The sequence below is a fragment of the Melanotaenia boesemani genome, chromosome 13 (genome assembly GCF_017639745.1).
Source record: "Melanotaenia boesemani isolate fMelBoe1 chromosome 13, fMelBoe1.pri, whole genome shotgun sequence".
NCBI lineage: Eukaryota > Metazoa > Chordata > Actinopteri > Atheriniformes > Melanotaeniidae > Melanotaenia > Melanotaenia boesemani.
Window position 1 is genome coordinate 3,153,550 of NC_055694.1, and position 12,830 is coordinate 3,166,379.

General features: G+C 42.5%; 1 protein-coding gene across 4 annotated transcripts in view; it reads right to left on the reverse strand.

Annotated features, from left to right (window-relative positions):
- Nucleotides 1-1,072: 1,072 nt before the first annotated feature.
- Nucleotides 1,073-12,830, reverse strand: part of rgs19 (regulator of G protein signaling 19) — a 41,588-nt gene continuing 29,830 nt past the window's right edge. For 3 of the 4 annotated variants that reach the window (XM_042004965.1, XM_042004968.1, XM_042004969.1), the window contains 3 exons: nucleotides 11,295-11,393; nucleotides 8,836-9,070; nucleotides 1,073-2,587 (listed from right to left, as the gene is read on the reverse strand). In XM_042004965.1, coding sequence (XP_041860899.1) covers nucleotides 2,399-2,587; nucleotides 8,836-9,070; nucleotides 11,295-11,393 — 523 coding nt within the window. In that variant the 3' untranslated portion in view covers nucleotides 1,073-2,398. The remainder of the gene's footprint in view (nucleotides 2,588-8,835; nucleotides 9,071-11,294; nucleotides 11,394-12,830) is intronic. The other variant, XM_042004967.1, reaches the window with a different exon arrangement.

Sequence of the window (12,830 nt, forward strand, 5' to 3'; positions counted from 1 at the left end):
AATTTGCTATATCACCGAACATCGAATCGTATAATAATATAATATAATATATAATAAAATGTCACATTGTGACCAAACGTATTTTCACCCCTAATATCAGTATGTTGTCTTTACAACCTGCTTTTTTTCCATCAATGTTTCTTATGTTTCTATTTGTTTTTATGACTATTGGGACAGAATGTTTTTACTAACAACTACATTCTTTCTCTTTTGGTACTGAAACACAGTACACATCTAAATTATAATACTTTAAGCCTTAATCCCTGGCCAGACAGACCCAAAGTAAATGAAGAATGTCTCCTCAACAGTCAGGTTCATCTTCATGTTCTTGGTGTCTTTGGACATTGAGGGGCCTCAGAAAATCTACTGAATGTAGTCTGTAACTATGCCTGAGTAAATTGCAATAAAACAAAAAAAAATGTAAAATTTCCCCCTTTCTGACTCAAGATTACACCATGCAGCGATTATCACCTTCAGCTAAAAGCTCTAAGTTATCCAGAGCAACAGCTGGAAATAAACACCATTTTCCTGCTTTATTATTATTATTATTATTATTACTGTAATTATTTTATCGGTATTTTCCAGCCTCATATGAACCAATCAGACCTGATTTGGCTGAATATTGCATCTGTTCAGGAGAAACTACATAAGCTCACACAATGTGACTACAGGCTGAAATAGTTGGTGATTGACAGGTGACTGGTATCCACGGTAACGCCTGCATGCAACTGGAAGTCAGCTGATGAAGTAGTTTGATCCTGAAGGTGCGGCGCTCAGGAGGGCAGGATCTGAGATGCAGGTGTTAACGCAGCAAAGATCCCAAAATGCTGGAGCGGATGGATTCTCTGGATCCGCTGAGGTCATAAACCAGTTCCAGCCGCAGTCATAGGGACGGAAGCCTGCAGTGGACAACCTTCTAAACTCATGTGGACATCCTGATGATACATGTTAGCATCCAAACTTAAGTGCTCAGTATTCTAATCTTATTCTGATTCTCAACATATGGGAAAACAGACAAATTGTTCCCTGTAAGTATAGTAAGACAAATACAGGAAGTGTGTGCACATGTGTGTGTTTTTACCAAACTCCAGTGTTTTATTGCCGTGTTTGTGGGGCTGGGTGTAGATCAGTAAAGTCTCAGAGGAAGTCTCCTCTTCTTGCAAAAATAAAATCCTGCTGTGAGGAAAAAAAAGACAATTAAAATGTTCAATAGAGTTTCTTTTAAAAAATAGACGCCTGTCTTTTTTTCTTTGTAAATCAGCAGTGGGAAGGAAGTGACTTTGTCCTTGTCTGTTTCTAACTGGTGTGAAATGACTGATCCAGCAAACTAGAGGTGGACATCAGAGGAGGTGTTTGAAGCAGAGATGAAGGGAGCACTCTGTGGTTTCCAGTTGAAAGTAGGGAAAATGGATAAAAAGGAGGAGACATCGTAGCATCCATCTTTTCTTTTCTCATCCTCCAAGAATGGAAGGAAAGAAACGCCGACCATGTGTGAGAAGGTCCAGCAGGCCCAACTTCAATTGGCTCGAAAAGGTGATTGGATGGTTGCAAAAGGGAAGGACTGATAAAAAAAATCCACCAAGAGTTCATGGCACAGATGAATGTTTCTCCCACAGTGGTCATGTACATCTCCCTAAGAAATACTTCAACATCCCAAACTTTCCTCCCGTTTAGCCGCTGCTGGGTGGAAAAGGTAGGAAAGAAAATGGGAAACAGGGATGAGGAAGAAAACATGTAAAGAAGAGGAATAGAAGGATGGATGTACAATGGAGTAGAAATGTTTCCTTCTTAACTTGGAGTTTCATGAACACAGTCTGTCCAGTAAATAAGGCCAAAACGCATCAGTAAAAACATGAATAGTTTATCTGTGTTAATTGTCTTCGTTGTTTTCAGTCAAACATCTTGTGTTGGCGACACTGAGGGTCTTCAGAACTATCAGTTATTTTTATCCACTTTTTATTCCTGCTTTATCTAATTCAGCATGATCATATTACTATCATCAGCTGGGATATAATTATTTAACACTTATTTATCCAAATGACACATGCAGCTGTTTTTGTGTATTTAACTTCACTTATGACTCCAGTCTTCAGTCAGCTGGTTTAGTTGAAATATTTTCAGGGCTGTTTTAAGTTTTAAAACATCTTTTTCTTTTCTACACCCTTTGGGATAATTTAATTAGAAAAATAAATTTTGAAGAAGAAAGATTTAAGAGGAAAAAGAAACAGCAGAAAAACAATGGAAGAGTGGATTCAGGTTGAGGGCGTAAAGCAGAAAAGAAGAAAATCTTGGCAGTAACCGGAGACATGGACAAGAACACTGAGGTGGCAGGTATGGGTGAGCATGGTATGGGAGGAGGGTCAGTCCTGGGAGTGCAGGAGGTGGAGCTGGTGTGGGACTAGGACTCTGAGGAGGTACGAGAGCCGCCGAGAAGGAGCGACTTGTAGATGTTGGAGGAGAGGAATCGTGGGTAGGAGTCCCTGTGCATCAGTGTGTAGATCTGCAGCTGGGCGTCTTCAAACGTGTGAGGTGTTGGGTCCTGCATCTTCCTGTTGATCACCTCTCGAACCCGGGCATCCAGACTCACCTGAAGGGAAATTGGGTTGAGTTAACTGGGAACTGAGGATGACTCTTAAAGACCAAAAGTTGTGTTTTTATGTTCCAACTCAGAAACAGACATCATTAACATCATTAACATTAACATCATTAACATGACTCATTAACATGACTGTAAATGACTGTTAATTTAATGATAAAACATGTTAGGTTGCATTTTTATGTTTCTCTCTACAGCAGTTTGTCCAGATTCAGAGCAAATTATAAAAAGTAAATTACATTAAACACTTTATACACAAGGAAACCCAACATATATGTGATGTAGTGCTGCTCGGTTATATATACATATATATATATATATAATATATATATAATATATATATATATATATATATATATACATATATATATATATATATATATAGGCTGATCCAACTTTGATGTAATGTCCTTAAAACAAGTTAAAATGAGACTCAGTAGTGTGTGTGGCCTCCACGTGCCTGTACGACCTCCCTACAACGCCTGGGCATGCTCCTGATGAGGTTGCAGATGGTCTCCTGAGGGATCTCCTCCCAGACCTGGACTAAAGCATCCACCAACTCCTGGACAGTCTGTGGTACAATGTGGTGTGTTGGATGGAGACATGATGTCCCAGATGTGCTCAGTTGGATTCAGGTCTGGGGAACGGGCGGCCAGTCCATAGCATCCATGCTTCGTCTTGCAGGAACTGCTGACACATTCCTGCCACATGAGGTCTAGCTTTGTCTTGCATCAGGAGGAACCCAGGACCAACCACACCAGCATGTGGTCTTACAAGGGGTCTGAGGATCTCATGTCGGTACCTAATGGTAGTCAGGCTACCTCTGGCGAGCACATGGAGGTCTGTGCGGCCCCCCAAAGAAATGCCACCCCACACCATTACTGACCCACTACCAAACCAGTCATGCTGGAGGATGTTGCAGGCAGCAGAACGTTCTCCACAGCGTCTCCAGACTCTGTCACGTCTGTCACATGTGCTCAGTGTGAACCTGCTTCATCTGTGGCCAAGTTACCAATCTTGGTGTTTTCTCTGGTAAAAGCCTAACGTCCTGCACGGTGTTGGGCTGTAAGCACAAACCCCACCTGTGGACGTCGGCCCTCATACCTCCCTCATGGAGTCTGTTTCTGAATGTTTGAGCTACTTGCTGCTTGGGCTCTGGCAGTGCTCCTCCTGTTCCTCCTTGTACAAAGGTGGAGGTAGCGTCCTGCTGCTGGGTTGTCCTCCTACGGCCTCCTCCACGTCTCCTGATGTACTGGCTGTCTCCTGGTAGCGCCTCCATGCTCTGGACACTACGCTGACAGACACAGCAAACCTTCTTGCCACAGCTCGCGTTGATGAGCCATCCTGGATGAGCTGCACTACCTGAGCCACTTGTGTGGGTTGTAGACTCCGTCTCATCCTACCACTAGAGTGAAAGCACCACCAGCATTCAAAAGTCACCAAAACATCAGCCAGAAAGCAGGAACTGAGAAGTGGTCTGTGGTCACCACCTGCAGAACCTCTTTTATTGGGGTCTCCTGCTAATTTCCCATAATTTCCACCTGTTGTCTGTTCCATTTGCACAACGGCATGTGAAACTGATTTCAATCAGTGTTTCTTCCTAAGTGGACAGTTTGATTTCACAGAAGTGTGATTGACTTGGAGTTACATTGTGTTGTTTAAGTGTTTGCTTTATTTTTTGAGCAGTGTATATATATATATATATATATACACACACTGTATATAGTTCCTCCATCCTCCCAAACCCTCCACGCCGACTGACCACTTCATGTTCTTACAGGAAGAAGTGAAAAACAGCTCCTGAAACTCTGTGACAGCAGGTTTTATACAGAGATCAAGAAGATGAAGATTTCACCAGTAAATCTGTGTGTACAGTCGTGTTTGAGGTGGAACCCTGGATTTACAGTGTGTAAAGACGTGTAAACACACGCACATACGCAGTGCGGCCCAGTCGCCTCCAAAGCAGCAGATATTCATAAAGACGAGCTCTCTCATGTCTTTCCTGCTCTTATTTAAAGAAGATGCAGAGAGAGAGAGAGGCATCGAACCAAGGTCGGACGAGCAGACAGACAGGCATGCATCCTCTGCCAAACACGCATGTCTGGATAGCTCTGTATTTTAGTCTAGTCTTAGTGTTGGTATGTGTTTGTCTATAAAAAGCCTCAACTGCCAGAAGGTGATGAGAGCAGCAATTTATAGCTTCCTGTAAACAGTCAGTGCACACACACACACACACGCAGACAGTTGTAGGCCACTATACATAAAAACAAGCCACATGTAATGGAGCCTGACAAGAAGAGCCTCCTCTTAAAGAAACCACTGTTAAACACACTTATACACACATTTAGTTTAAACTAGTTGTAGTCAAGTAGACTATTGTCCCCACTCCAAACTAGAAAGAGAAAAAAAGAAACTAATTCAGTTCATTTAACCTCAGAACAATCAGCTTATGTTTCTTAAACTGGGCATCACACACTGAGCATGTGCAGACCAGCTGAACAATTCTAAGAAGGCAGGTACAACTCTGAAGGGTCACCCACACCAGACCATCTGATTCCAGTCCTGGTTCGTTTGCTGGGAAAGTCCGCTTTGTTTGGGGAGGTGTGCATGCTCAAGCTAAGAAGCGAGCTCTGGTCCACCTAAAGCGAACTAAATGCAGGATGTCCTGTTTCCTGCTCTGCCTTGTCAGTGCTCATCAGTCTGACTCAGTCCACCTGGGTTTTCCCAAGTGCCACCTTGTTTCTCATTATTCACTGCACCACTTAAACACTCTCCAGTCGCTTCCTCTCTGCCAGATTATCACCAGCCTCTTGCCAAGTTGAAGTCCAGCGTTCTGTTTGTTGACTTCTCACGTTACCTACCTGTTCGTGTCCCTGGATTACTCTTCTTGCCTTGCCCACGTTGGCTCTTTCCTACTGCTTTGGATATCTGGAAATGGACTCGTGCTTTGTCTATGGACCACCGAGCCTCGCCTATCGTCTGTGTTAAGTACCTCTCGCCTGCCTGCCTGTGTTTGACCATTTGCCTGCTTCATGACCTCTTCACTAAATTCTGGACTTTTTTTTTTTTTAGCTCTCCCCCCAAGATCAGGCTGCTACTTCAAGTCCTCAACTCACCATCATCCTTCTTGGCATGAAACCGGTTTCCTTTTAAATTACTTCTGTGTGTGGCTGAATTTCTACATCCTCCGTTTCTTGATACATACATACGATGCAGGGCACTGTGGGTTAAACACAACCTAAATGTACACGTCTGTAGAACAATACCTGGGAGAAATGGCTCAGTCAGACATGGAAAACAAGGTAAAAGCTCTGATAGAAGATCACTAGGACCTGAAGCAGCTCCATGTTTATCTCTGTGATGCAAACAGAAGTCATCCTGCATTAACTGAAAGATGACCCTATGTTCATTGTTTGTCGTCCTCTTCAGTAATTCCAGCGAAAATGGGAATACGTTCTTTAAAAGGCTCAGTTCAGTGTGACGGCACACCTGGATCAGAGGAATATTGCAGCTGTCTTTCGTACCGAGTCCAGTGGACTGGTAGGTGTGAATGCAGCCTTAGTTTCTTAGTCAAGCTCATTCCAGGTTGACAATGTTTAAGACAAAGTGTGTAAATACGCTCGTTGTCCAGCTTACTACTTGGTGAAAATGTTGCTAATTTCTGAATGGGACTATTTAAGAATACTCATCCAGGTCCACCTATCCCACTGTTAACGCGAATATCTAGTCAGCCAATCACAAGGCAGCAGCTCAAAACTGAGGCTACAATTCACACACACTCACCAACACTGGACAATAGAAGATGGAGAAACGTTGCTGGTCTGAGTCTCCACGTTCAGATGCTCGGCTCAGAAATGCTGGAAACATCATGAAAACATGGATCCATCCTGCCTTGGATCAACGCTTCAGGCTGCTGCTGGTGTAATGGTGGGGGGAGATTTTCTTAACCCACTTTGGGCCCCTTAGTACCAACGTGGCCTGGTTTAACCAACACAGTCTACCTGAGTATTGTTGCTGACCATGTCCATCCCTTTATGACCACAGTGGAGCATCTTCTGATGCTACTTCCAGCAGGATAATGCACCATGTCACAAAGCTCAGATCATCTCCACCTGCTTTCTAGAACATGGCGATGAGTTCACTGGACTCCAACGGCCTCCACAGCCACCAGATGTCAGTCCAGTAGAGCAGCTTTGGGATGTGGTGGAACGGGAGATTCTCATCATGGATGCAGCCGACAAACCTGCAGCAGCTGTGTGATGCTGTCATGTTGATATGGAGCAAAACCAATGAGGACTGCTTTGATCAAAAGCTTACCTACACAACAGTTTCAAACTCTGTTAATAAAACACTGCACCTTTTTAAAATCAAAGCTTTAATAAAAGTTCAGAGCACTGAGCTGAAAACCTGTTGACAATATTGCATTAAATGTTTTTACTCTTTTCTAATCTATTTTCATCATGTATGCATGTTATTGATGGCTCATAACATGCCATGTGTAAGTCATAACAATGCCTGTTTGAACCAGTCGGGATTACTTAACAAGTATTCACGGTGTTAAACACCACGATTAATTAATTGTAAAGATTCCTCAAAATCATCTTTTTCCATGAAGATCATGTCTGAACCCTGACGGCGGATCAGAGCAACCTTGTTATTCATCAGAGGGGTCGTCCTGCAGCATCTACTAAACGTAAGGCTGGAAAACTGTCAGGATCTTCATAAAGGAGGATAAAGTGGTTTTTGGTGGATTCGGTTCATCACTGTGATAAAGCACCTTTTTCTCTCTAAAGCCACATTCAGATTTTGAAAACGGCATGGGTAGTAACTTCCTGCATTAATGTGAAAATAATTAAATAACATGTTGATTCCACAGATTAATCTCGTTGCATTAATGTGTGGATTTGGCCCTCAGGAGCAATCATGCAGTTTTACACATTCAGTGTTGGGAAATGAACCTTTCATGCATGAAATTATTAAGAAGTGCCACATTTTTTCACATGCAAAATTTAACTTCTATAGACATACAAGCATGCCTTTTTATTTATTAATCCTATTTTTTTATTTATTTTATTTGTTTGCATCTATTCTATGAAAATATCTATAGATAATTTTTCTATTCTATACACAGAATATAAAGAATAGAAAAAATAAATATTTCATAAAAATAGAGCTTCATATTTTTCTTTATTAATGAAGCAAACTTTGTAACTACAATGTTTATGTATATAAAGTTCTATGATATACTAATTTATCATTCAGTGCATTGGATGATAAATAAATAATAAAGTGGCTAATGTACAAATCGCCATGCATGCATATACTAGAAAACTTTGACATTAATCATACCCAGAAAATCTGTAACTGACATCCCTGCTTTGAACCAAAATGGCTGACTTCCTGATGGGTTTAGGTAAGGGCTGCCCAGCTCCAGTCGTTTAGGGCCACATTCCTGCAGGTTTTAGATGTTTCCTGCTAAACACCCCTGATTAAAATTAAATTGGATCCAACATCAAGTTCTGCTCAGTGACTCGTTCATTTGAATTCAGGTGTGTTGAAAAAGGGAAACCAGGATGGCGGCTCTTCTTAGTCGGGCACAGCATGTTCTGTGTTGAATCAATTTCCATGAGCTGCAGTTTTGTGGCTGTCCAGCTTCCATCCATCCATTATCTGTACCGCTTTGTCCATTAAGGGTCGCGGGGAAGCCTAACCCAGCAGTTAGCAGGTGAGAGGCAGGTACACCCGGACCGGTCACCAGTCCATCGCAGGGCCAGCACAGAGAGACAAACAACCATTCACGCTCATGTTCACTCCTAGAGAGAATTTAAAGTGACTAACATCATGTCTTTGGACGGTGGGAGGAAGCCGGAGTACCCAGAGAGAACTCACGCAGACAACATGCAAACTCTACACCGACAGGCCACTGTTCCACCCTCCTCCAGCCGAGGCTCGAACCAGCGACCTTGAGGCTGTGGTGCTAACCACCACACCACTGCGCTGCTGGCTGTCCAGCTTATTGTCCCCAAACATGAATGTAACCCTCAAAATCTCACGTTTTGCATTTCCTTTACAAAACTTCAGCTGTTACAAGGCATGTTAAGCCCCCCCCCCCCCCTCTCATTTTGCAGCAGAATAAATAAAACTGTAGCCTTTCAATTAACCTAATTACGTGATATGTGTCGTTAATATCCTAAAATGTGCAAATCCATTAGATCAAGGGTTTTATGAGTCAACTTTACCTCTTTTGGTGACAGTATAGAAATGTAGTCCTCATATATGGAACGCGCCTTTTCCTCAATGGCATTCTTGTTGGCTTCTTCTTTAAGGTCTTCGCAGGCCAGCCAGAACAGCATGTTTTCCTCGCTGTATTCCGTTCGCAGGAACTCCCGGAAAACATTTCGACCTGCAGGGTTCCTCATCAGCTTGTCGAATGACTGAGACCAAAGCCGGATCTCCTCCATCGAGGGTTTGGTGCTGATGGAGGAAGATGGTAAAGTTTTGTTAGTTTTGATAAGCATGGTGGACACATATAAAAAGAAATGGAACAAAGAATTAGGTTACTTCTATCCATATAGAATAAATAATAATAATAATAAATGTAGTAAATATTTAAAATAATTTTCTGAATAAATGGCTAGAACCGCCTCTATTAAAAGGATATTCTAATTAATTAATTTATTTATATAAAGTAGGGTCAAGGTTAGTACTTGAATAGTCGGCATCTTTCCTTCGGTAAACAGCGGCCAGAAAGCTCTCAGTTTGGAGAATCAGAAACTATCCTGATGGGTGAGATAAAGCTAGCAGCTACCAGAAAGGAGGCAATCCACCTTTTAACCCTTTAGGCCAAAGTCGCAAAATTGCGAGAAGCACCAGACCATATCTCCAAAAAGAGATGTCCACCACTAGGTGGCAGACATGTGAATCTTTGTAACATGATGCAACACAATCGGGAGGAGAGAGGAGGGAAGGATGGGGGGTGACCGCTGACCAAGCGCTCAGTCGGTGATGCAGAGTGGATTACAGAGAATGATGTAGTTCTCTCTCGGCTTTCAGCATCTCTGATTCTGGAGGGAATATTTGCTTCACATCACATCTGCATGTCAGTGTTTATTGGATCGAGTCTTTTTTATAGAGCACACTCATCACATTTACAGCATGAAGAAATCTACAGCAGTGAAGTAGTTGGACGTCTGACACGCTGTCAGATTTTCCTGTTTCCTACATGAGCAATTCATCAGACAACAGGCTAAAAATGATTTATATCACATGTTGTCATGTCATTTACCTAACGTAAGTACACTTATTATGTAAGTCTGAATATAGAAAATTTTATTTCAAAATGATACCAGTTTTGCTGTATTTGACTGTATTATCCATTTTCTATCCATGACTGGGTGGTAACCTGATCAGGATTGGCTGATAATATTCTCTTCCATTGTTATGAAAATTGTGCATAGCACAAAACCCCCCTAACATCTCAGCATCCCCAGTATCAGCATAATCTCTCTAAATCTGTGCATGTTTGCAGCCACAGTGGTGCTCAAACTGCTCATGTTGCTACAGCTTTATCCCGACATCATTTTCAGAGTAATTGTTCCATGTGCCTCAAACATTTTGCAATGTTCCACATTTAGGTTGTTTAAACCAGTGCTTGTGGTTAAAAACAAATTCATATAAAAATAAAACCCAGTTTTCGGTATGAATCGGTATGTCACCCAACATTTCATGCGCTCATTCAGTTTCAGCTCAGTCTGAATTTCTCCTGAGATTTATTGTTGCAATTTCTTCCCTTTGCATTTCAGAGTAGAAGCACTCAGAGAGCGCAGAGCTCTGCCAAGCCATTGTAATTTTTATTAATTAGTTTTGAGTTAGAATAACTAATGGCAAAATTATTCCTCTCCATAGCGAAGAATCCTATGAAAGATTCCCGGATCCAGACAGTGACCCCCAAAATCTAATAACTTGATCTTTATGCCATTTCTGGCATTTCCTGAAAATGTCATCAAAATACGCTAACAGACAGAAAGACAAACCAACGTAGCCAAATTCATTAATTCATTCATTATTACAAGTCTAATAAAAAACAATAATAGAGGCAGATGATGATCTCGAACATTTATAATCAGTCCAAAATCTCAGAAATGGCTATATTCAGATAGCAAAAAAGGTATGGCCCAAATTTTGCCCAAAGATTCATTTTTGTTTGGCCTTGACTTATGACGTTGACTACATGTGAGTGGAACTGCCAGAACTCAGCCACATTACCACCACATGTGGCCCACACGGAAGCCATAGGGAAGGCTTGCCATATTAGGAGCACTTCTGGCATACAAAATGCTTGCTTTAATCCACAACTGACATCTGGTCCATTGCTGGCCCAAACAACACTTGCCTGTGCCTTAACTGAGCCATAAGTGCCAAAAGTAGCCCGGATTTGACCCAAACATGTCTGCTATCTGCGTATTACTCATATTCTGTTAATTTGCCCGGCAAAGATGTGAACCTGGGGCAGACACTGTGAGTAAAATGAAGTTTCACAGGAGTCATGGTAGCTTTTTTCCATTGAGATATTTTACATTTTCATGACGACACAGTTACAAATCCTGCAGGAAATGTGCAGAAATGAATGCTGTGAATTTCTGTCTTTTTCAGTCGTGATGATACATCTGAAAAACCCGGCGTGTTGGAGCAGACTCACCAAGCTTCACAGTTTGGTATGGTTTCCATCTTGGTATCCTGTGATATCATCTTCCTCCTCCTCCGCCTCCGTCTTTCCTCTTCATTCCTGATGGTGAGACTGACATGATAAAACGGCTTTCAGACAAGAAACACACACACAACACGCTTACGCAACACACCCAACCACAACTTAAAACAAAGTGATTCCTTTTACAACTATATATACACGTAAAGTCACCCATGATGAAGTAAATAACCCGTTTAATGACAACACTAACCACAGGTATGTTGTGGAGGCAGTTACAGGTGTAACAGTGAGTCTCACAGATGATGTGTGGATGTGATTTAAAAAAAAATCTTTAACAAAGACGTGATTAAATGTATAAAGATGTCCAGTCCACAAAACAGCCTCTACAGCCCCCTGCCACAGCTCATGTGTAATTATGATCAAATAGACCCTTATTGGTCCATTACATCTGCTTGTGTTTACAAGTTTCTGGTGCTAGCTGTGTGGTGATTGGGTGGTTATGGATGGAAGTTTCTGATGCTAGCTGCGTGGTGATTGGGTGGTTATGGATTGATGTTTCTGATGCTAACTGCGTGGTGATTGGGTGGTTATGGATGGAAGTTTCTGGTGCTAGCTGTGTGGTGATTGGGTGGTTATGGATTGATGTTTCTGATGCTAACTGCGTGGTGATTGGGTGGTTATGGATGGAAGTTTCTGGTGCTAGCTGCGTGGTGATTGGGTGGTTATAGATGGAAGTTTCTGACGCTAGCTGCGTGGTGATTGGGTGGTTATGGATTGATGTTTCTGATGCTAACTGCGTGGTGATTGGGTGGTTATGGACGGAAGTTTCTGACGCAAGCTGTGTGGTGATTGGGTGGTTATGGATGGAAGTTTCTGACGCAAGCTGTGTGGTGATTGGGTGGTTATGGACGGAAGTTTCTGATGCTAGCTGTGTGGTGATTGGGTGGTTATGGATGGAAGTTTCTGACGCAAGCTGTGTGGTGATTGGGTGGTTATGGATGGAAGTTTCTGACGCAAGCTGTGTGGTGATTGGGTGGTTATGGACGGAAGTTTCTGACGCAAGCTGTGTGGTGATTGGGTGGTTATGGACGGAAGTTTCTGACGCAAGCTGCGTGGTGATTGGGTGGTTATGGATGGAAGTTTCTGGTGCTAGCTGTGTGGTGATTGGGTGGTTATGGATGGAAGTTTCTGATGCTAGCTGTGTGGTGATTGGGTGGTTATGGATGGAAGTTTCTGGTGCTAGCTGCGTGGTGATTGGGTGGTTATGGATGGAAGTTTCTGGTGCTAGCTGCGTGGTGATTGGGTGGTTATGGATGGAAGTTTCTGACGCAAGCTGTGTGGTGATTGGGTGGTTATGGATGGAAGTTTCTGGTACTAGCTGCGTGGTGATTGGGTGGTTATGGATGGAAGTTTCTGGTGCTAGCTGCGTGGTGATTGGGTGGTTATGGACGGAAGTTTCTGACGCAAGCTGCGTGGTGATTGGGTGGTTATGGATGGAAGTTTCTGGTGCTAGCTGCGTGGTGATTG